Source organism: Corvus moneduloides, chromosome 7, assembly GCF_009650955.1.
Source record: "Corvus moneduloides isolate bCorMon1 chromosome 7, bCorMon1.pri, whole genome shotgun sequence".
NCBI classification, from domain to species: domain Eukaryota; kingdom Metazoa; phylum Chordata; class Aves; order Passeriformes; family Corvidae; genus Corvus; species Corvus moneduloides.
This window is the reverse complement of record NC_045482.1, coordinates 28217531-28242141: the sequence shown is the minus strand read 5'-3', so window position 1 is coordinate 28242141 and position 24611 is coordinate 28217531. Positions and strand designations below refer to the sequence as shown.

General features: G+C 42.2%; 1 protein-coding gene across 2 annotated transcripts; it reads right to left on the bottom strand.

Annotated features, from left to right (window-relative positions):
- Positions 1–11402: 11402 nt before the first annotated feature.
- On the bottom strand, positions 11403–24583 carry EAF2 (ELL associated factor 2). 2 transcript variants are annotated; one of them, XM_032114999.1, is made up of 6 exons: positions 24398–24583; positions 21943–22037; positions 21130–21266; positions 20235–20380; positions 16717–16983; positions 11403–12248 (listed from the first exon to the last, which is right to left on the bottom strand). In XM_032114999.1, exons 1-6 carry the CDS (start codon positions 24498–24500, stop codon positions 12202–12204), a joined length of 795 nt encoding a protein of 264 aa, XP_031970890.1. In that variant the 5' UTR covers positions 24501–24583; the 3' UTR covers positions 11403–12201. The 2 variants fall into 2 exon arrangements, with proteins under 2 accessions (XP_031970890.1, XP_031970891.1); XM_032115000.1 differs by lacking the exon at positions 21130–21266 and having other exon boundaries at positions 24398–24577.
- Positions 24584–24611: the final 28 nt, after the last annotated feature.

Genomic DNA, 24611 nt, shown 5'->3' with positions numbered 1-24611 from the left:
CCCTTCCTTGAAAAAGTTCTCCATCTTCATTTTTGCCCAAAACAATTCACTGAACTCAACCCAGACTCACAGATAATTTTGTTCTGCAAAACTGTTTTTCAGTGAATCCAGTATTCCTCAAAAGGTATGCTGATGACCTCCATCACCTTCTTCTTTGATGTGGTAAATAATAAAAGACAATTGAACAAGAACAAAACACTCCTTTACTGCTACACAATTGATTCCACACACAATTTTTAACATCAGAAACAGGCTTCTCAGACTTTCAGAGACAGGAAGTTACTCCAGAAAGAAGAAATTACTTGCCTACAGTCACACCAAGCCAATGGCAAGGCAAAAGTGGTCCCTTGCATTGTAACCCTGCTTGAACCACAAAACACCCTAGAGAGGAAGAGATTTATTTCTATAGTTTCCTGTTTTTCAACAGAAGCACCACCACAGGGGTTCCTGCAAGGAATAGTCATTAGCAGAAATGCTCTCTGGTGCCTAAAAGCACCAGATACAACAATTGCATTGTGCAAGATGTCATCCCCACACCTAGTGAGAGATGGGCCTTGGAACTGAGGGCTTGCAGTCTGGGAAAATGGCAGAAGGATGGGATGGGGAGTGCTAGTCCCTTCCAAAGGCACAGAGGCAGTGACTCCATGACATTCATTATACATTCCCACATTAGCATACCCAAAGCTTAGCTAGGCCAGACTTTCTTCATCAGTGCATATTAGCCAAGAAGTGCAATTCATTTTTGTAAATCTCCCATTTCTCACTGGTTGCTTGGTTGTCTCACTCATTGCAGACCATGGAAGGATCCATGCAGAGTAGCAGTTATCAGGGCAAGGACGTACTGATGAGATTTCTTTTTGATCCCTCAGATAACAACCATGAAAACCTCTTGAGGCTGACCCTGAGTAAACTGAGGGAACCAGCACGCAGTGTACCATGCCTCTTCTTAACTCCTACAGCTCTGTGAAACCTCAGCATGATTGCTAAATCCTGGTCCCCAGAACCCCACCTTCAGTCAATGCTTAGCAATGACTGAGTGTTACGCCCTCCTCCTTGAGACACACTGAATTCGGGAGGTTCTTAAGTGCAAATAAGATCTTTACTGAACACCTCCACAGACTCTGTGGGCATGTCTGTATAGACAGGCACAGGTCCCACCAGTCTCACGCTCTGACCTGCCTGGCACAAGCCAAATCCTGCCTGGAAATAGGGAGCAGGGTGAGTGCAGCACCGCCTGCTCTGACTCCCGCTCGGGACAGGGTCGAGGTACTTACCCAGCCCTCAGAACGTGTGTCTGACAGGGCAGTACACATCCCACCACCTTCGCCCAGGAAAAACACCTTTCCCATGGCTTCCTGACACGAATGAGATCGGTGCATCTTCTTTCCTGTGTTCTCATAGTTAGCATTCTGCTGGGCAGAGTAAGTCCGAGGACTCCCAAGGCCACGAGGCCTGCATGGCCCACGCTGCCCCGTGCGAAGCCTTGCCACGCCAGCGCCGGCAATCAGCCCTCAGCGCGTTCTTCCACAGCTGGCAAAGCACCTGGGACCGCGCTGGGCTCTCTGCCCCGAGCTGAGCGGGTTGAGAAACACCGGGCTGGAAGTGATAAAAGCCCCCGTTAGCAAGTGAGGAAGGGGAGAGGAGCACAGATCCAGAACACGGAACACTACTGAGGGGTTTTATGAATGCCCGCCTCTCCTCCAAGCTGCTAGCAGGCCGGCGGGGCACCCAGGCTTGAGGGCATCGGGTTGTTCTTCGACCACCGACTGCACTTGGACGAGCCCTCCCAGCCGCGGTGCGGGCGTTTCCCCAGCCCGGCTGTGCCCCCTCAGCTGTGCCCAGGAGGTGGCGCTGGCCCCTCGGCCATGGCCGCCCTGCCGGCGGCACCTGCGGGCTCCGAGGTACGGCACACGGGGAAATCCGTGCTGGCCCCGGGCTCCGGGAGCGCCCGGAGCAGGGCTCCCCTGCCACGGGAACACGGGGCTCGGGAGCGGGACTGAGTGCGGTCACCCCGGGAGGGAAACATGAGGTTTTGTCAGGGCAGCCTGCAGCGGGCGGGGTTAAACAGAGGCCTGAGGAGACCCGGACATTTGCTGCTGAAGAAGTTTTGGAGCACCAGCCGGAGGAGCCCAGGGCCCCCGCGAGTGCCTGGACCTGAGGCCAGGAGGATGTTTGCTCTGGGCCGGGCTCTCAGCACTCTCCCTGCCGCTCTCCCCAGTCGCCACTACCTTCAAATCTTGAAATGGCCGCTGAGCCATTGCAAAACAGCTTATATGCCAAGCTGGTGCTCTCAGGCTGTGTCAGGGGTTCTGTGAGGGTGACTGTAGGATGAGGTGCTTGCAGCCAATCTTGGGAATTGCAGGTGAAATTTTCCTCTTACAAACAACAAAAATGCAGTGTAAAATCGTAGAACCATTAAGGTTGGAAAAGAACTCTTAAGATCACCGAGTCCAGCTGTTAACCCAGCACCACTGAATCACGTCCCAAAATGCCACATCCACACACCTTTTGAACACTTCCAGGGATGGTGATTTCACCACTCTCCTGGGCAACCTGTTCCAATGCCTGACCACCGTTTCAGTGAAGAAATTGTTCCTAGTATCCAACCTAAACCTCCCCTGGCACAACACAAGGCCATTTCCTTTCATCTTGTCACTTCTTACTTGAGAGAACAAACCAACCCCCACCAGGTTACAACCTCCCCTCCCTTCAGGTTGTTTGTAGAGAGTGAGAAGGTCCCCTGAGAGCCTCTTTCTCTCCAGGCTAAAGTTAGGGGTGAGGCTGTGGAAAAATGGTCTGCCTTCCTTGGAAAACTGTGGCTGCACAAAAAGAAAAGCATGCAGCATGTAAAAATAACAGATTTAAGAAAATTGTGGGAAGAGGCCCCAAACCAAATAGCTTCATATTTCCTTGCAAACCACAAGTCCAGAGAGTCAAACTATTCCTGAACACAGCACCATCTCTTGTCTTGCACACAAATGCCACAAACTGCTCGCCCAGTGCCATGTGCTGAAATACCAGTTTTAAGGAAAGTTATATATGCATGTCACCCATATTTGACTCTAGCTTTTTGGGGAAAGACAGTCTCCTGGAAAACTGTGTGTCCGAAGGAACTGAAACTTAAGCAAAGGTTTGCCCAGAGAGGGTACAAACCAGAGCTGGGGGTCAGTCTGGTCAAATAGGTTGAACTATTCGGCATGCCAAGTTTAGGCTTTTGGAAACTTTCAAGCACATGAAATACAAGCACGTTTACCAATTGGGGTGTCCTCTAATTGCAACTAAAAAAAAAAAAAAAATCCGGCTTCAATTTAAATTTCCTCTATGCTGAGGAACAGCTCTAGCTCAACCCATGTCCAGGCACCAAAACCTCCAGGAGAAGGGATGCTCCCTGGTTCTTTGCTCTCTTCCCACCAACAGTCCAGCTGTGCTAGTGCATAGGGATGAGCAGTCCTGCTGGTAATCAGTAGAAGAGTGAAGTACAGAAAGACCAATCAAACCACACCAGTCATTCAAAATAAGCTGAGAACAGGGGCTGCAGATGTCATTGGGCATTTACTGAACCCTCCTGGAAATTACTTTTCCATGCCTGAAGAAAGCCACTTGGATATTTGTAAATTCAAGTTGTCATTTTAATCAGGTGGAAGTCAGTTAGAATTTTGCTATTAATTTAAATAATGGTCAGAATTTAAAATCCATGTTCCTTCTCTAGGGCAGTTAAAGCCACTGTAAATGAGAAATTAAGTTTATCAACCATTTCTCCCTTGCACTGAACAAGTGGCCTTCACTGAACAATTGCTGCGTAAGACTTGTCTTTATCTTGCTGAAGCTGAGACCAGAATCTGCAGCAGCAAATGCTCTTTCTTCAGAGCTATCTGTATCTCAGCACACGCACACACACACGCACAAAGGAGAGTTAACAGCAGGCCTTGCCAACACAGGGGTTTATCTTAACACAGCTAATGCATTACCAGCTAATTCCTGGAAATTCAAAGCAGCCAGGTCTCAGACCCTGCTCACACATGTTGCTTGTGATAAGAAGCCTCACTTTTGTATTTCTGTATCTGCTTGTTAGTGTGACTGAACAGGTAAGCTGCTTTACTGCTAAAGGTGCCCTGACCATCTTGTTTCCTCACAGCCCTGTGCCAGCCTGCTGCTCCAAGGAGTTTTTTTGGCTCTGCTGGTTGCTAGCAAACAGCCATCACACTCTAGTCTGGGGGAGGCTGCACTGTGCCTATGGTTGGGGACATACAAATTTTACACTCTCCATAGAGGGCCTCACAGTTACATACTTAATTTTATCATACCCTGAAAGCTCAGATAAAGTCATTTGAGAAAGGAGTGCTCTAATTTCCAGTTGTTTTGTTGTTCAAGAACTAGCAATGTTAAAAGCAGGAACAAGATTCTGGTCAGACAAATGTCTCTCTGCAAATTGCCAGAGATACACAATTAGTACTAAACTGTCATTAACCCTGAGTACAGCTTTACAAAGCAGAGTATAAAGTAATCTGAAATTGTGTCCTTGCCAATTTCATCAGGACTTGCTTTTTCAATACAAAGACACCAATTGTTTGAAACAGCTCCTAATGAGTCATTTTGGGCCACACATAAGTTGTTTCTGCCTCAAGGGATTTGACTGTCAGATGCAAGAGCAACAATGATATATTCCTAGTTTGCTTTTTATCACTGATTTTGTGTTGTCTCTGTGTAAATCCAGACAGATCCAGGCCTGGGATATCATTTTGGCAGGGTGGTCCAGGATCAGTTAAAATGTTTCTGCACCTTTCAACACCACCTTGAGCTTTAACACAGCCAGATCCATTTCCTTCAGGACAAATTGGGAGCAATACTTGCCTGTTGTTGGGGTGGGTTAGTCAGCACAGCCTCACCTAAACCTACTCACCCAGCCTTTGTTTGTGACTCAAACATTTACACTTTATGATTTTTCTTTCTTCATGGGCAGTAGTGCTGGAGGCTGGGAGACCATGCAGCTGGGTGGGTTATGTCCTGACAGGACTGTAAGCTTGGATGCGTGACTAACTCAGACCCAGAGGGAAAAGGGCTACCTGGTGTGGTTCCCAAGGCTTGTCTCCCTTCTGAGATGTTCTTTATGCTTCAAAATGGGCACCTTTTTAGGAAGACTGGGCCTCATTCCTTTGTCAGAAGAGGCATAGCAATGATGTAAAATACTGTTACATCAGCTCGAACGATATAGAGTAGCTACATGAAGAGTAGAGTGAGAGACTCATGGCATAAATACTCTCTTGTATGAGAAGGGAGGAGGGAAGCTCATGATAGCATGGGGGAAAAGAAACCTGTGAGGCCAGGTGGCCTGATTTCACTGGAACTGGGTTTGTGGCAGTCTGGAAACACTGTAGTAGCACAACAAGCTGGTTGGGTGTTAAATTGTGTGGCTCTGTCACCTGAGCAGAGTCCAGCAGTGAGGAGCCCTGCTGCTGAGCCACTGCACTACCTGGAACAGTCACCTCACCTTATTGTGGGATGACCAAAATATTTCCCTCCCCGCTGAGCACCCTGCCAGTATCCCTGTAAACTGGAAAGCTGTGAGAAGTGCCAAGGCAAGCAAGCTCGAAATTACAGTTTTCATTTAGCTTGGAAAACAAATTTACCATCTGTAAAGCCCATCCTTCTTGTCAAAGAAGCACAAGGTGAAGAAAACACAGCTGTGAGGCAGCCTCTCGCAGCTGAGCATCTCTATCAGGCAGGAGGTCTCTGTGTGGTGTGAGCTGCTGATAAGACCCAGGAGACTCACAGCTACCACACAGCAGGGAGCAGTTTGTAGCCTCAGCCCTTCCAGTAACAAATGCACATGCCTGGGTGTTGCTCTCAAAGCCCCAGGAAGCAGCAGATCAATCCATCATTGCATTCCCATGGACACTGGGGGTTTGTAAGCCTCCCATCACAAAGCTGTTCCCACTGAACAGCAGCTGAAGTTACCTGGCAGCAGTCGTTCTGCAGTACAGCACAGACAATCTCACATGAATTTTTCTTGGATTTAGGGAGATTTGTGCAGCATGAGCATGTAGTGTTTCCACCATGGAGGGCATTTGGATCAAAGGCTCTGATGTAACACGGCAGACTCTTTGGCTTGCTCAGCTCAGCTCATCCCTACAGAATTATAAATATAGGCAAGACATTATTAAAATTTTAACAAGTTTCTCTCTTGGGGCCCTGACTTATTCACCTGTAAGTAGCTGTTGTTTCATCACCAGGAGGGAGTCAAATGGAAAGTACAAAGGCAGGGATGGGTTCTAATCTTTTAGCAGTCATTTTGTTTTACAAATTAATGGGGATAAAAAGTCCCCACTAAGCTCAGTACACGGCTTCCAGGTGGTACTTTCTAAAATGTAATCATTGTGGAAAGAACTTCTTAAATAGCTTAACGGTCTTGCATCCTCAGTTAAACATAGCCATGGCCACTGATGATCACTGTCCTTGACAAACACCGTGTTGGTGAAGGCTACTAGGCGAAGTCTGGCTTGTAAGGGGAGAAAGAGTTCAAACAAGGGAGTAACACAAGTGTAGCTGATAATCTGCATGGAGTTTTCCCCACCTGCATTCAGGTCACATTTGGCAAACATTTTTGATGACCAGCATTTCTAAAAAAAAGCAGTTGTAAAGTGTTAGCTAAATGTCAGCTTTCACACATGGGGAAAAAAAAAAAGAAACAAAAAACCCCCAAAAGCCCAGATCATTGTGCAGCATGGGAATGGAAGTTACTCCACACTGTGGTGGGAGAGGATCATAAGGTACACAAACACTTCCAGCAGAATCACTGAAGGACAGATAATTCCAAAATAGTTTGTTGTGCCCTCATTATTCCAGCAAACTGGCACAAAAATGTTTTTATTTGAAGGGGGAATTTCAATCAGACATTGGCCTTTAAAACAGCCTTAGCTTTTAGAAACACTTCACAGTGGGAAATTTTTTAATACTACCGTGAACACTTGGATCAAAACTCTGGTAAATGCCTAAATATTTTCATAAATTGCCAATGTGCAGAGAGTCAGGCATAAAAAAGATAATTGGATAAGGGATGAGTTGGTATTTTCATGCTACAACCAGCTCCCATGTCCCTCTGGGAGCTGTATATGAGGATGCCCATGAGTATTTATTCCAAAAGTCGTAGCAATGAAAAGGCACAAGGAAAAGGGGGGTCTGCAGAGTTTATTGGAAATTCAGCACATATTAGAAAAGGTACATCCAATTAAGTGAGCTCAAGTTTAATTCTGCTGGTTGCTGAAAGGAAGCCATTGTGCAACTGTTTTGCAAGAGCATTGAAACTGGTAGAACAAGATACACAACATGTGGAAGTGAAACTAAAGATATTAAAGAAGAGTTTGGGCTGCTGTTGGGTCTTCTTTAATTACCTTTTTAAGACACTCCACTTTTCTTTAAACTTTAAATAACAGCATGAAGAAGGCCTCATCTCTTAGACAGAGCAAGTAATCCTCTGTCATGCGTAAGCACTTACGAGAACAAGCCAAGCTGCTCAGCGCATGGGAGATGAGAGATGGAGAACAGGTTCTGTAACAAGGGCCCCTGTTCAAAGCGAGTCAAGAGAGGTCTCAGCAGCTAACTCACCAGGTATGTGTTGTACATCAACAAAGCCTGCTCTGTTGAATGAAAGGCTCCTTCATCTTTGCCTCTAACCTCCATTCCTTCCTCACCACAGCAGAGGGATTTGCTTTTCAGAGAAGGAAAATCTGAGAGCACACTCATTTCTTCTATGGATTTAGAAAACCACAGAAACAACTAGAGCCCAAGCCCTGTTCCCAGCAGATGTGGCACTGGTTTTACACAAACCCTGTATGAAGTTGGGATCTCTGCTTAGGAGCTGAGTCATTCTCCATGCCAACAAAAGCCTTGAGCTCTGAGTCTGCCCTTCAGGAGCTTTTCTCCATCATGAGAATCCACAGGTGGGGAAGTAAACCCCACAGTAACAGATTCTTTAGATACTTTCACTACTTCAGGCCACTCCTGTGCATGTATCTGGTAAGCAAGGAGCTGCTGCCTTGGGATGCTACTGCTGACCAGTTAACAACCAGCTGTTACTGCAGTTCCATTGAACTGGGCAGATTAATAGGTGAGACATCCTGCCTCAGATGTGGATGACTACTCCTATCATATTTGAGGTCTAAACTGTGAAAGAAATTATCATTTCTCACTTTTTTTCTCTACATTTCAGTGCATCTTCACCTTCTTATTACATTTCCCTTACCTCCATCAAAGCAGCAAGAATATGTATTTTAACAATATTCAAAACTATTCTTCCTCATTCTTCTTTTTACATGTCCTCAAAAAGCTGGTCTGAAGCCCATACATACTTAAGACTGTCTTTAGCACCTTATGTGGTTGGCTGAATGACCTCAAAAAGTGGTGAGAGAAGGAATTCACATGTACTGCAAGCATTCAGCCTATCAACCATCATGACCCAAGTTATCTTCTGTTTCTTCCTCCGAGCTTCTTCATTTCTGTCCAGCTTATGCATCCTCATCTCTTCTGTTTAAGGAGGATTCAACAGTCTGCTTGGCTGTGCTCAGAAACCTTCCTGTACAAGTTCTAAAGAAAATAAAAAGTGTTGGCCCGAAATGGTACGATTTTTGTGGATCAAAGTCTTGAGTACCAAATCAAACTATTATCTGAGATGATCTGTTCATATTTGGTTCCCCAGAAATCCATCAAGAAAGACCCAACAAATAATTCCTAAAAATACTGTGGTTCTGTTCTGAAGGTGATGCACTGTCTGTTAGCACAGAAGTGACTTAGTAAAGTCCTTTAATCTGAAAAATTATTATATCCTGCCTTCAGAAAACCCCAAGTAAATGGCAATCCCAGTGTTTATCATGGAATACAGGGGTGCCAGAGCTACCCTGAAGGGATGACCTCAACCTCTCCACATGCCCCAGGGCAGCATTCATGAAAAACAAGAGTGGGACAGAGTTCTTAAAAAATGGAAGCTGCCAGGCAAGGTAGGTACAATTGGAAAGCACACTTAATCCCCATTTCAGGACTTAACGGGGGTTGAATACTGCAACTGTGAAGGAGCTACCAGACAAACTGTGCTTGTACCACATGCCATGCAGAGAGAAGGGGCAGGTGAACTGGGGCTGCAGTGGTCCTTAGCACTGAAGACTAAAATTTCTCAAGTTTTCAGCTGCATTGGGAAGGTGGTTTTGATTTATCAATAAAAGTGATAAGCAGCTGTTCTTCAAATCCAAAACATACACAATAGCTTCATTATAATGTCACAGAAAAATATATAATGTCTCAAAATATTATTCAAATGTATCTGCTGCTTAGAGATACACATAAAAATGCTTTAAACCTCTGGATGTAAAGACGTAACTGAAAGCAACAAGATAGAACCAGATGTATTTCAAGTCATTTTGAAAGAGGTACTCAGAGGTTGTAGGAACAGTGCTCATGAAACTTACAGCTGTTACTGATATTATTACTTTGTAGTTAAATTAGTATCACATGAATAAAACTGCTTTTAAGGGAGAAGAATAGAATTTTCAAATCAGGGTCCAAAAAAGGAAAGTTGCTTTTAAATCTCAATGCAATCCCCTTCTCACTCCTGCCATTTGGGAACAACCTGCAGCAGGAGATATGGAGGCTCAACACCGCTCAGGGCACACGACCCAAGCCTTAGGGGAGGAAATGCCCCTGCAAGTCCCAAATGAGACTCTTGACAAGTCCACTGCATGCCAAGAGGCTGAACAAGCTCCTTAGCTCACCTGCCAAAGTTTGACAGGTACATGGATAATGGGGGAGCCAATCACATATATTTGGGCTGGAAATAGCAGGCAAAGCTTTATTCCTTAATGCATTTACATGTTATCTTTTTCCCCTTCTCTCTCCAAGAACTGTTAGAGAATCTTATCTCCTGTCATGTTACTTAAAGGGAAGCTTTCCTGAATTATCACAATTGTGCATATGACAAAATGCCAGACTGGCTACTCACCACTCTTTACTACACACTATACAAAAGCTTCACTAACATTCTTCTCTTCTTAGAAAGCTTTCAACCCAAAGATCAAATCCTAAAGATAGCACAGGCTTAGTTACAGTCCTGAGACCCAGGAACTTAGAAATCTTCTTTACTCCCAGAGCTATATTTAAGCACATATATACCTGTGAAGGCAGTTATATACAGATGGCACACAACAGTTTTATCACTGAAGGATGATTATAATCCATGAATACATGTGCTCTGCATGTTTTAGACTGTGGCCTGCTCAGTACTTCCACACATCTGCTTGCTCTGTACATCCTGAATGCCCTGTTATTCAGAAAAATTCTGGCTGGAATTAGAATTTAGCATCATCCTAAAGGAAGGCTGATGTAAATAAACCACTGGGGACAGTGGAAGGCAAAGAGAAGACAGTTCAGGACACTGCATTATCATGCACCCCTTTATTGAGCACACAGGGCTGCTCCTTAGTGTGAAGGAGCAACATCTCAGCTCCTCACACTGCCCTAGTAGACTTTTATCAGCAGCATGTGCCAAGAGAGTCAGGTACTCCATCAGAGCCCTCAGTACCCTTTCCCTCAAGAGTTTAAAATGTCTTACCGGGGTTATTACATAGCATCTTTCCTCAAGGTTGGGTATTAGCCCTTCTCTAATACCTGCTCACCCATGGCTGCTAACTGGAGCTTTTTCCTTTGAGTATAAACACAAGAACATTTTGCTTCTTATGATACCAACTTCAGGAAGCCAGAAGACTAATGAGCTGTGATTTAGTGCAGAGCACAAGGTATGGAAGCATTGGAAAGCAGCATTTCCCATATATTACTGGGATAAGCTCCTCTAGTACCATCTATTGTATACATTTACTGAGTGTGCATTTTTTTCCATGTCTGCGCATTCGGGCTGACAGATGGGATTCAACCCTCACTGTTTAGACACAGAGCTGTGACCCAGTCGCTGCAATCCAGCAAAGGAGACTTCTGTGTGAGACTGAGGAGACTTATCTTGTCAGACCTCACCCTACAGACATTTGCTACTGTTACAAAACTCTTCAGTAGCAAATTACAGGATGAAATTTGGAGTCTGATCCCCCGTTCTTCAGGTCTTGAAGCATAATTTCAAATGTGGAAGAAATAAGACCTTTTCTTGTCTAATACTACAGTATTACTTTCCACAGGCATTTGGATGTAATCTGTAATAAACATTCAGTTACATCACCATAAACTTTTGGCAAGCTCTTACTAAGGGTCAGCTCATGTAACAAAAGCAACAACCATTTCAGTCTTGTAGACAGGGTGGAGAGTCCTTATTAGCTACTATTTCAATGCTTTATTTCTTTGCCTGACCCCTTCACTGGCACGACTACTTTAGGTAGAAAATCGAATTCATAAGCAGTAAAAACGGCATCTGATGCATGAAAATGATAAATATTTGCTTTATTAAATTACTTTTATACTTCTACAAAGAAATTTTCTGACTTCCATTACAGAATTAAATGAAGGAAATTCATTGCTGTCTCTGCAGTTACCTACATTTAGATACAAAAAGGTTGTAAAAAGACCGCCCTAGTCAAGTTACATAAAAAAGGCAGAGAATAGATAAGTTCCCTTAGGAATCTTGAGGCTCAGAAATATGAAGTCCCATAATACAATGAAATTAATAATTCAGCAATGTGTTGAACAATTGTAAACTGTAACTGCACTAGTGGACCACATTATTCAGCAGTTTCCTTAAAGGTATGAACTGTGAACTGAACAAAAAGTGTAGCTGACACAGCAGACCTCATTTAGTTGTTCTCCCTTTCACTCCCTCCAAGTCAAAGTTGTGAGATCAGCATTTAAATGATAGGAAGGAAACTTGCCTCCATAAATATCAGAAATTTCTCCATTCCATAGCTATTTATATAAAGTAACTAGCTGTTACAAATCAGTTTCAAGTAAAACAGGTGGCTGAGGCAAAAATAATCAAAATCAGATCATACACAATTTTACTGTAAATACAGTAATTTGAAAGATAAACACATAACCATAGCACTGACAGGATATCAATGCTGCTGTATTATAGACATGATGTGTCAGTAGAAAATTAGGATGTCTATTATCAAAATTGAGGACATTCATTCCAGTCTCTGGTAATCTAATCTTAGTGCAAAACAGATGCTAAGACATATTTAGCAAAAAAAGGTGATACATTTAAGACCAAAAAGTTGTTCAGTCATCACTGTCGCTTCCAGATTCACTCAGCTGCAAGTCATTTCCTAGAAGAGAAAGAGTCAATAGATTAATCATTTTCAAGGAAATAATTTTCTTTCAAGGTATTGCCTTTCCCAATTAAGGCTTACAAAAGCTAGTACCAAACAGGTCAGGGAAGCTGGACTACATGATCTTTCAAGTCCCTTCTAACCCAAATTATTTTATGATTAAAGAGTAAATAGGTGTAGAACCAAACTCCCCTTTGAAGAACCTTAGAGATATCACTTTTCTACAATTTTAAAATCTTGGCAAGGAAGCCATTAGCTTATTTGCACAAGAGCATTTATTTAATATCACCAGATCACAAAAGGCAACACCTAGCTATCTCTGCCACCCACATTTTCATGCTTCACAAGTGGAAAAACTGCTGGTGAATGCAGTTTTATGAAAAACAAGTTGTTGGGTTTTTTTGAAACACATCTGAATGCTACTCAGCTGTGCTTGAAAACAAAGTGGTGTCTCAATCAAGAAGAGCAGCTCTTTGACATACCACTTAAAGATGTATCAGTGACCTACTATTTCAAACTGGTTTTGGAACAAGTGAGCAAACAAAACATCAAAAGGAATTTTACACAGCACTTTAATTTGGTGGCTCTCTCTATATATATATTTCAAAATGAGGAAGTAAAAAGACTACACTGTGCTTGCCCTGGATGTCCATAAGCTCAGGGGGTGGGAGGGAGGGAATCTTCCCAGGATGACAGATAAGTAACAAAAAATACAGCAGCATGCTCTACACAATCTACATCATATCTAGCAACTTCCCACACATTTTTAGGAGTCTGTTCCAACTGGTATGCTTTTATCCACACCTCCCTTGCCAAACAACCATTACAAAAGAAAAAAAGCTCATCTCAGGTTGTGCAGAAATGGCCTGAAAACAAAAGAAAAATCACTGAAACTGAGAAAAATGAGTCAACACACTATTTTCACATGCCCTTTCCTCAGCTGCAGCACCCTTCACAGATCCCTTTTGCAGATGGGTGAAAAAGTAACCTCAAGGGGGTAAACCCCACAAGACACTCAGATTGGATCTTTTGTTCTCAGGCATATCATTTCTTCCAGAACACTGGAGTCTTTAACATGGCCACATTTAGCCTTCCTTTGTTTTCCACTGTGTCATCACTAAAGCTTAGAAAGTGGTACATGCTTCTCTGCAACAACAAAAACACTTTATATAAGAAAAGAATAGTGAAGATGGCTGTTTCCAGCAATCTTTAAAGTATTAGTGTTGATAATTTTTTTGTTTCCAATCCTCTATATAGAGAAAATATTTACAGCCATATTATTTTAAGATAAATTTAAAAAGCAATTTAGAAAGAACAAAATCAAGTTATTTGTCAATAATTATTCAGAACAATGTAATATCCTAAAAAATCTTTCAAGACAGAAAATCGTATTGGTAAATTAAACTCATGTATTTATCACTCAAAGGAGAATTACAGTGAATTCTTAGAAATCCCAGCCCTGTTATGCAGTACCTACTTTACGAGAAGATAGGGAGTGTGAGCAAGAAGATAACCTTCCAAATAGTGTTTCTGCAGCCTTCAAAGGTTGTTTCAACACAGTTAATAGAAATTACACAAACTCTGTAACACCAGCCAAAAATACCAATGCTTGTGAAAACCAGCAGATGGGAAAAGCAAGAACTCCAAGTTCCAGAGTCAGAATTAATATGTTGGGATTTACTTCAGGCTAAACTTTCTGCCTCATTTTTGCAGCCCTACCTCCAAAAAACACCTTCAGAGAGAGGGCAAAATAGCACAATCTAGAGCTGGTGGCTTTCAGATGGATTTGGTGCAAAGATAGAAAGTTCATTTAATGAGGACCATGAAGAAACATCTAGACTATTGTACTTACGAGGCAGCAATGAAGGGGGGGAGAGCTGTTGAATTGTTTGCTTTCATGGTGCCAGTTGCTTATTAGCAATATTAGTTGGGGAAATAGATTGCACTGCAAATTACAGTATTTCCTAAGTTTTTAAATCAGTGAATATAATATACTCAACTGAATTCTTACTAGTTATAGGGGACAGGGAAACTCATAGGAGTGATCACTGCTTCACAGATCTTAGTGGTCACACCAACACCAAACTAATGTAAGGGAAAATTATTACTTGACAAAGTAAAACAGCTATGTTTGTACCAGTATCAAAAGTGAAGTTCTGCTGAATACTAAGTACCTAACACAAGGCCCCAGAATAGCCCATCTGTGCTGGGTTTTCTTTGGAAAGTTACTTTGTTTAACATAATCCTTGTTTAAACAAAAAGTAGATATAAAGCAACATATGATCAAATATTCATGAAGAACAGATTTATTAGTGCCACCATTTACAGACTTCGTTATACGGCAAGTTGTGAGCCTATATAACCATCTTCTCAAGGTAGCAAGGGGAAGAAACAGTATTCTGGGAGTGAGGGGCAGTCTTGAGCCCCAGATTCCTGAAGAGGTACATATGTATTTGACAGAAGTATTTGGTTACCATGCTCTAGACACCACTTCCTCCATTTTCCAAATTCTACAAAATCTCACCTGTATAATTTCTACGTGCAAGATAAAACTCTGCTCTCTAAGCTTCCCCCAGCCTTCTCCCTGCACACAGAAAGTCAAAGAACAACTTCACTAATTACCCAGCATGGCTCTGATTCTACAGAGGTGCACAAAACTAGTCACAGACATGAGCACGCACACCTCAAAGCAAGATTAGACAAGCAAGCAGCTTGTGCTGACATTTGTTGATTCAATATTTAATTTTGCAAAACCTTGAGATGGAAGAAACGACTGTACAAAATCCTGACTGAGAACTCTTGCCATTCAAAGTAGAACAATGTGCTATCCATTTAGTTTCTCCAGGTTTCACTCTCCTGCCAAATTCCCTCAGCAACAAAGCTAGAGAAAAGCAATCTCCTTGGAAGTAGCTGGTTTGATCTTTAACTAGTGGAAGTGTCTTGTAAGTGTTAACTGCACTGGAAGTTGGGGATGGAATCGTTTTAAGCAGTAACAAATCTCTAACCATAATAGAAGTAAATGGCATTAATCTCAAGAGCTGGACAAGCTCAAGAGGCCTGAGGTTACAGGCAGGGGTTCTACCTGTCAACATGGATGTGGAACAACATCAAGCCACCAACTTCCCCTGAAACAGTCTTGACGTTGTCATGGTTTAAGCAGCATTTTCTCCCTATGCTGGAAATGGTGGACTTAGTCACCTGTACTTGTATTTCTCACTGGAAGCTTTGCCAGCTGAGATTCTGTCACCGGCGATAGAGCTTAATCACATTTTCATAATAGTTTTATTTAAAGCATGGAGAATGGGGAATCGCATTCGTGAGTAAGGGCTGAAATAAGTGGCACTCTAACGTTATGCAAACTGTACACATGAAGACATTGTTCTCTGCAGTGACAGTAAAATGAAAGCAGCATTTAGTTCTCTGCACATGAAGTCACAGGACTTTTCAGTCTGATCTTATCTGTTAATGCAGTACATAATTAAATACCAATGCAGATTATTTAAGTATTTAAATACTAGCTAAAAACAAAAAGAAAAAATAAAAAAAATCCCATTCAAGTTATCCATTAAGACCTGAAATAAAAGTAGATCTGCCAGTCTAAAATTGCAGTATAAAAGTTCAGTATAACATAGAAATGATAATCCATAAAGATCTTAGGCTGCAAACCAGGGTTGATGGAAATCTCTTCAAACCAAGAGCCAACAGCTAAGGAGCTAATTAAAAATGTAATCATTTTGGAAGAGTCACCATAGCTGAATACTCACTTCTATGTCTGAGTATTCCTGTTATTTAGGTAGTGAACTTAAGTTTCTCTACCTAGTGGGGGTTTTTTTTATGTGACTGTTTTCCAAACTCTCCTTTTTTTGAATACATTGAGCATTCAATTCCAGGCTGTGCAGCAACCCCTCTTGAACATCACAGCTACTCTTCAAATTACATTTTCAGTTGCCTGAATGGGCAGAATAAGATAATATCACCTGAAAGAAGATCACCTCCTTCCTTATATGTAAAGGACAGTTTTGCCATGTTGGCCAGTGGAACACTGCCACGAATAGTAACTGACACAGCTAAGAATACACCATCTCTTCTGTAACTCAGAGCATTGCAACCATAGTATCCTTCCCATAGTTCTATTCAAGAAATTATAAGCATATGTTTAGGGAGTGCCCTGTTAGTTCAAGTATTTTCAATACAAAATTACTGTTCTTCAGTCCCAATGTATAGAACTGGGAGGAAGCCAGAATAGGAAATATTTTCAACTGCTTCAGCTTTAATTTAATATCTCTGTGAACCACAAACCTTCTAGCTCAGTGTCTAATTCAGCCTGCTGCTGAACAATCAAACCCTAGCATCACTTCCCACAGTTTTAATTATGACAGAGACATACTTAAAAACAATATGGTTTCCTTTCAGAATCTTGATGTCTGGAATTGTGCACTAAGAAAAGAACAGCCTTTGTACTTACGTAGTGTATTCATCATATGACCACTGCTCTCTTGGGATCTGTTATGACTGGCATCTTTGTCAGGAACAGCCTGTTGTGGTATGGCAGACACAGTAGGCTGAGGCTGCAAATACGGCATCGACATAGGAAGAGAGGGCTTCATTTCCTCATCTTCAGAATCACTAGAACTATTTTCACTACTTGATGAAGAGGACGAAGAACTTTTAGAGTCAGATGAACTGTCAGAGCTACTCAGCTGGTCCATGATACTGGCTTCTGCTTTTAGCTCTGCAAACAATATGATTTGTTTCTCAGTTTACATTCATCATAATTGAAATATAAGGAAGAGGGAAAAAGGAAAAAATCAACAGACATCGGGCACACACACTACAGCGACTTAAAAAAAACCCAGACCAAGCCCACCAAAACTCTCCAGAACAAAGAAAAGGGCACAAGTGAGTATCCAGCCTGTCATGTGATTTTCTTCTCTCATAGCTTGAGCTCCCTTTTAAACCAAGTGTTAGAACAAGGGTGACTGTGAACCCGAATGCTTAACCCCACATTCCATGGGGTAATGCATCCCACACAGCCTTTAATTTCTGCAACTAGCAGAAAATGTTCTGTGTTTTCCTTAGCACCCCAAAAGATGGCTTTCACTGACTAAAAACTGCAGTTACACAGATCAGTGACTGTAAGATGTCTGCAGCTGCACCCAAAATGCCTCCCAGCAGTTCAGCATTACAATCAATACAGTTGTTTGGACCATGTGACATTTTGCTCAAAATCAAGTTAAGCACGAAGAATATTCAAAAGGACCATCCAAAGTTCATATTAGGAAGGTTTCTCCAAATCCTCATTTCATTATAGATTTGGAGGAGCGAATAATGCTGCACAGTATGGATTTCTGACATACATTAGCTTAAGACCAACATCCAGAGGAAGTTAATCTTTGCAGAAAGGTACACATAATAATTGTGCAAAACATGAGTGCTGAGAGAAGTCTGAAACAGACCTCTGAATCATGGTGGAGGGAGGACTTGAGGAGTTATGGTGCAGAAGTTCATCACTATTCAAGACTGTAAGTACCTAGACATTTAAGATGGTCTTACAAGCTCTTAGAATACTTCAGGAACAGCTGTGATATAGCAGACACAACAAGGCAAGTAGGGGAGTGGCTCATCTCACTTCAAATTTACCCAATACAGAATAGGTTGAAGGTGAAAGTCACTGAGATGCAAGACAGTGCACAGTTTAAAAGAAAGGAGAGGGAAAAAAAATTAATTAAATTAATCTTTAACACAAACTTCCATGAAACAGACTCTGAGTTATCAAAGGCCAGTCTAAAGGAAAGGCCAGTTTTACCAAAGGCCAGTCTAAAAGAAAATGGTGTTCAGGAAAAATGACACCTGAAATAGTGCAGCAATGGCTACAGGGACAAATTAACCTAATGCTAGGAAAGAAAGAACAATAAAAGACTGGGCTACTCAAACATAAGCAAAAAGATAAGGGAAGCAGAAGAAAAGTAAGAATTGGAAGCATCTAAGCATCCTTCTTTTGCTAAGGATGTGTATAAGATAATATGATCTACCACACATCTGGAGGTGTAAGACACCTAACTGAAAGACACCACTCAAGTCATAAGCATTTAATTCCACTTCCTGCTAAGCAATGTCTAACATAAGAAAAATTTTAAGTGAATGGCCAATACCAAAAGCTGAGAAATAAGAACTCTGCCTTGAATTTTGATGTAATTTAATCAGACAGAATTTAAATTAAGTACTTTTAACCAGTGAAGGAAGAGCTGTACATACACTAGAGGATAATGGCAGAATGAGCTCCCCCCACCCCAGAAAACAAAGTTAGTACCAAGTTCCAGGTAGCGTACCTAAGCAGGAATAGTAAGTTACACAACCATGGGATGCAGAACGATTAAGTAGGAACGCTTCTGAAGAGTCCGAGAGTCACCGGGGATCCCTACACACTGTTCTACCACACGATGCTGTTGCAGAAATGACTTGATACTATTTGGTCTTATGATACTACAGACATGATACTATTTGATCTTTGTGTATAAAGATGAATGGTGCCTGTAAGACAGCCTTCTTGCTCAAGTCAGCACTGCTAAAACCTTAGTTGAAACAGTAGATGTGTTTAGGGACTACAGGAAGTTTTTGGACTCATTGCAAGAAAGCTAAAGAAAACTGACAACAAATCAGAGATTTAGAAAGGAGACTTCTAAGGAAAGATTAAACCAACTGGTGTAATTTTGCGTAAAGAATGGGAAAATCAGAGGAGTTTAAGTCCATGAAGGACTGCTCAAAAGCAGCACAGTAATCTGGTCTGTACTTCTGTACTTGCATGATAAATATGAAAGTAGTAATAGGCTTGCTGTCAGACTATTTATACAGGAGAATCTGAACAGTAAGGAGAGTAAAGCCCTGGAATGGCTTGCCAGCAAGTACAAGGATCTGTCAGTGGAAGGTTTTAAGAAGAGGTTAAAAGTTATATCAGAAATCTGACTTTAGGACAGAAGGATGGACTAGATGACTTGATAATATTTCTACCATCCTTTTCAATTTTTCTGCATTTTAAATAGTACTCAAAATTGGACTGGCACTACACAAGAGTTTGGTACATTGGCAGCCACTTTGGAGACTTTTAATGTTTGACACCACCACTCCCCCCAAAAGAACAGACCACCTAGAAAAAGCATCATTTTACTTCATGTGCTCCAGTTTTCCTTCCTCTTTGCAACCTTAGATGCATTCTAGTACTGTTCTGCCATATAGATTTCTGGTCAGAGCTTAAGACCAAAATGGAAACAAAAACCATCTTCATAATGAGACGTCTAAAAAAATCTGTTTAAAAAGGAATTCAGAACAACTTAGGAAGCAGATGTCAGTTCCAGTCAATGAAACTGCCACCTGTCAGCATTTCTGTAGCAAGTAATTACCACCTGCCATCTTCCTTGTCCTCCAAAAGGAAATAAGGCCTCCTATTAAGTGAAATATGAGTGTCATACTAAACCAGAGTTGCTCAAGGAAACAGTACACAGCACTGCTCAAGGGTTGATTTGTGCAAGTTTTTAGCTGTCTTTTTCATTGGAACCTCATCTTTCACAAGGCTCTATCTGGTAATTTAAACTGTATGTTGAGTTGTAAGGTACTGTAACCCATGTTTGCTGAGTGCACAGAAAGAAAAAACAGCAATGTCAAAATGGAAGTGACTTAGCTCCAGTACCACAATACAACCAACTAAATACTTGATTAAAGTAGCAGTGGAAGACAAAGTCAAGCAGAGAACAGCAGGACCCTTGGCATTATAAAGCCTAATGGTTCAGCTGGATTTTTACCTTAGCAAGCTACAAATACTGCTCTTTTACCCACTTGAGCCAGAGTGGCCATTTCCATATCAGAGTAAAGTTGCTTCTCAAATAACACAAAACAAAACAAAAACAACCCACACACTCAAAAACCTCTTAAAAACTAATTGCTTGTTAACAGCAAAGTTTCTGAAACTTATGTGCCAATGGAGCTTACGCTGTTCAATATCATCCATAGGAGAAGATGGAAATGTTTTTTCTTTTGTTGGAGAGTTTTTAACGTTGTTTGGAACCTTTGTTGCATTTCGCATTTGCTGCTGTTGCTGCTCAATGCGAGACTGGACTTTACTGCTTCCTTCAGCTCTGTGTGTGAAAGGAAAAGATTTTTAATTACTAGAAGGCAAGATACAAGGAAAAAGGCAGGAATAAAGGGGATATGGTACTATGGAATTATTTCTCATGCCTTTCTAAATAGCACCATTAGATTCTTAGGTAAGTTATTATGCTAACACACATAATATATTAATATTATACTATTAATATCATCTATAAATGTGTTAAAAATTATTTTTTTGATATAGTGCTAATAACTTTATAACACTTTGTCGGTTGATTTGTTTTTATACCTTGCTACCCTTGCCAAGGATCACTTAATAATAATTCTGCTGGAAATCACTTATATGAACTCAGCAGCAGAAAAAAAATATTTAAAAACTTGGTAGGAGAAAACAAAGCCATTAAAATTACTGAGAAGCGTCACAAAATTTTCTTTTTTTTAGATTTCCTCATTTACAAGTCAGAAGACAGTAGGCAAGTACCAGCCAAACAGATATTTTTTCCTCCCTCTAAACACACCAGAAGATAGTTACTATTTCTTTCAATAATATAACATCTTTTGTTTACAAAAAAATAAATTTCCATTTCTTCTGCCATCATGAAGTCAGTTTGCTGAGAAAGCAGGCTTTTCACTCCTTTGAACAAGGCCAGGTACTTTCTAAAATTATGTTTTCCTAAAAATAGTAATGTGTAGTAATATATCTCAATTTAGACTCGTTAACAAATTGATTTTCATAATGAGTAAAGCACAGTTGTTTCTCCTGTAAATCACCCACCTGGTTTTTTTCACAGTGATGTTGCTACTAAGTTTCTCTAGGCGACATTCTCCAGTGTCATGGTTGATAATTAAGATACATTCTTTTAAGTAAGGCTTCTTTGAGCCCTTGAACACAGTCACTGGTGGAGTTGAGCCCTATTGAATCAGAAGTCCAGTAAGTGTTACTCCTGTAGTCTTTTTTCTTAGAAACAACAATCCATCAGTGATGACAAGTTCACTACAACTGATCATTTCTAGCCATTAAAAATGTTACTGGTTAATTCAAATTAGATTCACAGTAGCCATGTCCAAAAGCAGCTGGTGTTTGACTGGCATGGGATTTTACTTGCTTAGCTTAGTTTGAAATTGATTAAATGCTTATTTCCCAAGGAAAGCAGACTCTCTCTAGGACTCCTCTCATCAAAAGGGGTTTCAGTTCCCGTATCAGCAGAGCAGTAAAGCATGGCAGGTAGTAAATTTTCCCTTTCCAGTCTTTCCTGCTTTAGAACTGCACTAGAGCAATAAATACCAGGGGGAAACTTGCACTGCCAACATACACATGAAGCTTTTCTGTGCACACAACACTTCTGGGTCATCCTACAGCATATTTCCAGTGTGGCAAATACACTTAAAGTTACAGTGCAGCTGTTTAACCTTTGTGTCTTTTGTAATCTTGCATTCTTAGAGCAATTGTTTTTCTACTCTAAAAGTCACACAGGCAGCTCTGAAACAGCACTGAAACTTTATGCCCTTCCATAGTCAGGATATATACTTAGGACAACAAAATAAATCATTCCCTTAAGCCCGCCACTCTTCAGCCACACCAACTCACCTCAATATTTGGCAGCGTTATTGTCACCTGTTCACCTTTGCCAACTTCAAGGTCTCCTTCACAGGACATATCAATAGATGCAGGCTTGAAGTCATCTAAATATAAAAACAAACTAGATTATTTACAGGCTTTTCAGGAATCTTATAAATGTAGGCACCACTTAATTGCAGTTGGAGGCTGTTAAGTAAAAGCCTTTTTTGTTAGTGTATCATCTACCATCATCTACCATTCCCCGGAGCAGATCATTCCATAAGTCAGTAGAATTCAAAGTCAAGCTGCTTTTCTCAGGATTCGTTATAAGTGTTTAAATCTTTTGGTTAAAATTAGGAAAACACCTTTAGGTTTTAATGGATAAAAAGGCTGAACAAGCTGTCTTATATTTCAAAAGATAAATCCTCATATAATTATCTTCAGAAGAATCAATAAATAGTTCTTGAAAATGTTAATCCCAAACATGGGAGATGTAGACAAGTGACTGAAAATGCAAAGAACAACATCAACCCTCAATATGCATCCCTCTTTCTGTTTCTGACTTTACTGTAACAAGCATGTCAGAACTTGAAGAAAACTTGGGGTTTCAGTATAGTTCTTTTTGTTACAAGTGAAATTCCTTCCCAATTTAACATTGATTTACATTTTGTCTTTTTCAGCATCTAAAGTACTAGTTAAAATAAGTTTTGAGCAAAAGAAGGTATCCATTTCTGGTCCTTTTCAAAACTCTGAGACATTGCAAACGAGCATGTGTTCAGGCATCAGCACGGCAGGTCTGGTACATACCATTACCTACAAAGCATTATTTCTACCGCAAATAAATTGGGAAAGGCTACAGCCAAAACTCTGCCTGTGCCGATTTAGGGAGACAGGATGGCATCAAGAGGCTCTTCGAGGTCTGTGATAACATATGTGGGGTTGAGCCCGCGGCTCCAGGTGAGGCAGGGCCAGTCTCGCACCCCGGGGATGCCGGTGCCCTGCCTCGAACGCCGAATGAGGGCGGAGGGGACCCATCGGCCGGCACACACTCCATGGCCACACCACGGCACACGCTCCTCGCCTGGCTGCCTGCCCCATCTCACGCTGCTGGTCACTGGCGGCGGCATTCCTGCAGCTGGGGAGCTTCCCAGTTCCATAACTCGGCCTGCAGCCACGGGCCGGGTGGCACAGACCGCAGCTGGGAAGCATGGCTCCAGCCAGCACACCAACCGGGCAGGAAAACCAGGCTGCAGGAGCTGGTGGGTAGGGCTGTGCGCGCAGCAGGAGGCTCGGAGCCCACACACAGGTGACAGCCCCTGCTAACCTTGCTTAGGACAAACCCTTAAATGTCATCTTACAGGAATAAGCGCACAACAGTTCCAAAGTTTCTCATCAAATCAGAGAATATTTGCTTTAATATGTGGCCACTGGGCTGTTAATACTTTAGAAAATGAAGATACTGATACTTCTAATCTTAACTTCTAACCAGCAGCTGTTTTCCCTTTACTCAACTGTTAAGAAAAACGTCAGGTATCAGAGGATATTTCTTCTGCATGTGCATTTGATAGAACTGATGAACGTGCCAGTTTCTATGTCTCATTTGTTGGAAAGGAAGAGAGATTTCAAAACAGATTTCAGAATAAATCATCAAATTACAAGAGTCAGCATGAAACTCTAAGGGTAGGAGGTACCAGACGGGGTTGTTACTCCTCTTTAAAATTAGGGTAAATTTCAAATTGCAGCATTTGCTTAAATCCATTTTATAGCTTTTTTCCACTCTCCTCCGCTTGCACAGTTGCAGACTATCTGCCTAAGTGCCGTTCCCTCTGCTCACAGAGAGCACATTACCCATCCTGCACACAGGACACTCTCCAGAGAACATACGTGAGAATGAAGCTTGGGGATATCAGTCTATAAATAACCAGACAACAAAACCAGAAGCTACAGTCCTAAATTACCAAGGACTATAATCCTGGGAGCATTTGTTCCCTAGCTACCCTCAGAATCTTTGAGCACACACCTCTCTAGATAGTAATTATGTACTCAGGGAGGGCGTACTGGCTCCGTGATTAACACTGCCTGCCTTTAACCTTTGATTGCTGAATTGTACGGAACTTCTAAAAACTGAGCGCAAGGAAAGAGAGCAGAGCCACAGGTTCATCTTAGCTCGGTTTACAGCAGAACAGCAGGGAGACACTATGGAAAAGGCATAAAAAGCGAACTTAGTGCCCAGCGGGTAGCGAGGGGCAGCTCTTGGCTACAATGGCCGTACGTGCTCCCAGAACCGACTGAGACCTGCACCGCTCCCGAAATCCTGGACCAGCACTCCACGGCACTCAGCTCCCAGCTGCGCCCCAGAATCCCGGGACAGAGGCAGCCACCGAGCATGGCCGCAGCCACCCCTCGCCCTTCAGGGGACCGCGGGCGGCCGAACCCCTCCCCGACCCCCACAGCCCCCGAGAACTGCCCCAACCCCAGCACTCACAGCGGACGGTGTGGAAGGCGCAGCGCGGCTGCTTCTCGAAGCTCTCCCCCAGCTTTAGCACCCGCGCCTTGGGGTCGTAGAGCGACGGGACCGCTCCGTTCATCGCGGCAGCGCCTCACACCATGGCGGGCCCCGGGGCCGCCACCGCCGCCCGCACCGAGCATCGCTCACACCGCCCGGACCGGCGGGAGCCGCCCACGCGGGCTCCGATAGG

What these genes read in the sequence shown, in the direction of transcription:
- EAF2 (XM_032114999.1), bottom strand. Translation starts at nt 24,500, where the DNA reads ATGAACGGAGCGGTCCCGTCGCTCTACGACCCCAAGGCGCGGGTGCTA. An exon ending in CGCCTTCCACACCGTCCGCT is followed by an intron (nt 22,038 to 24,397) that starts GTGAGTGCTGGG and finishes TTTTATATTTAG; the next exon opens with ATGACTTCAAGCCTGCATCT. An exon ending in TAACGCTGCCAAATATTGAG is followed by an intron (nt 21,267 to 21,942) that starts GTGAGTTGGTGT and finishes CTGATTCAATAG; the next exon opens with GGCTCAACTCCACCAGTGAC.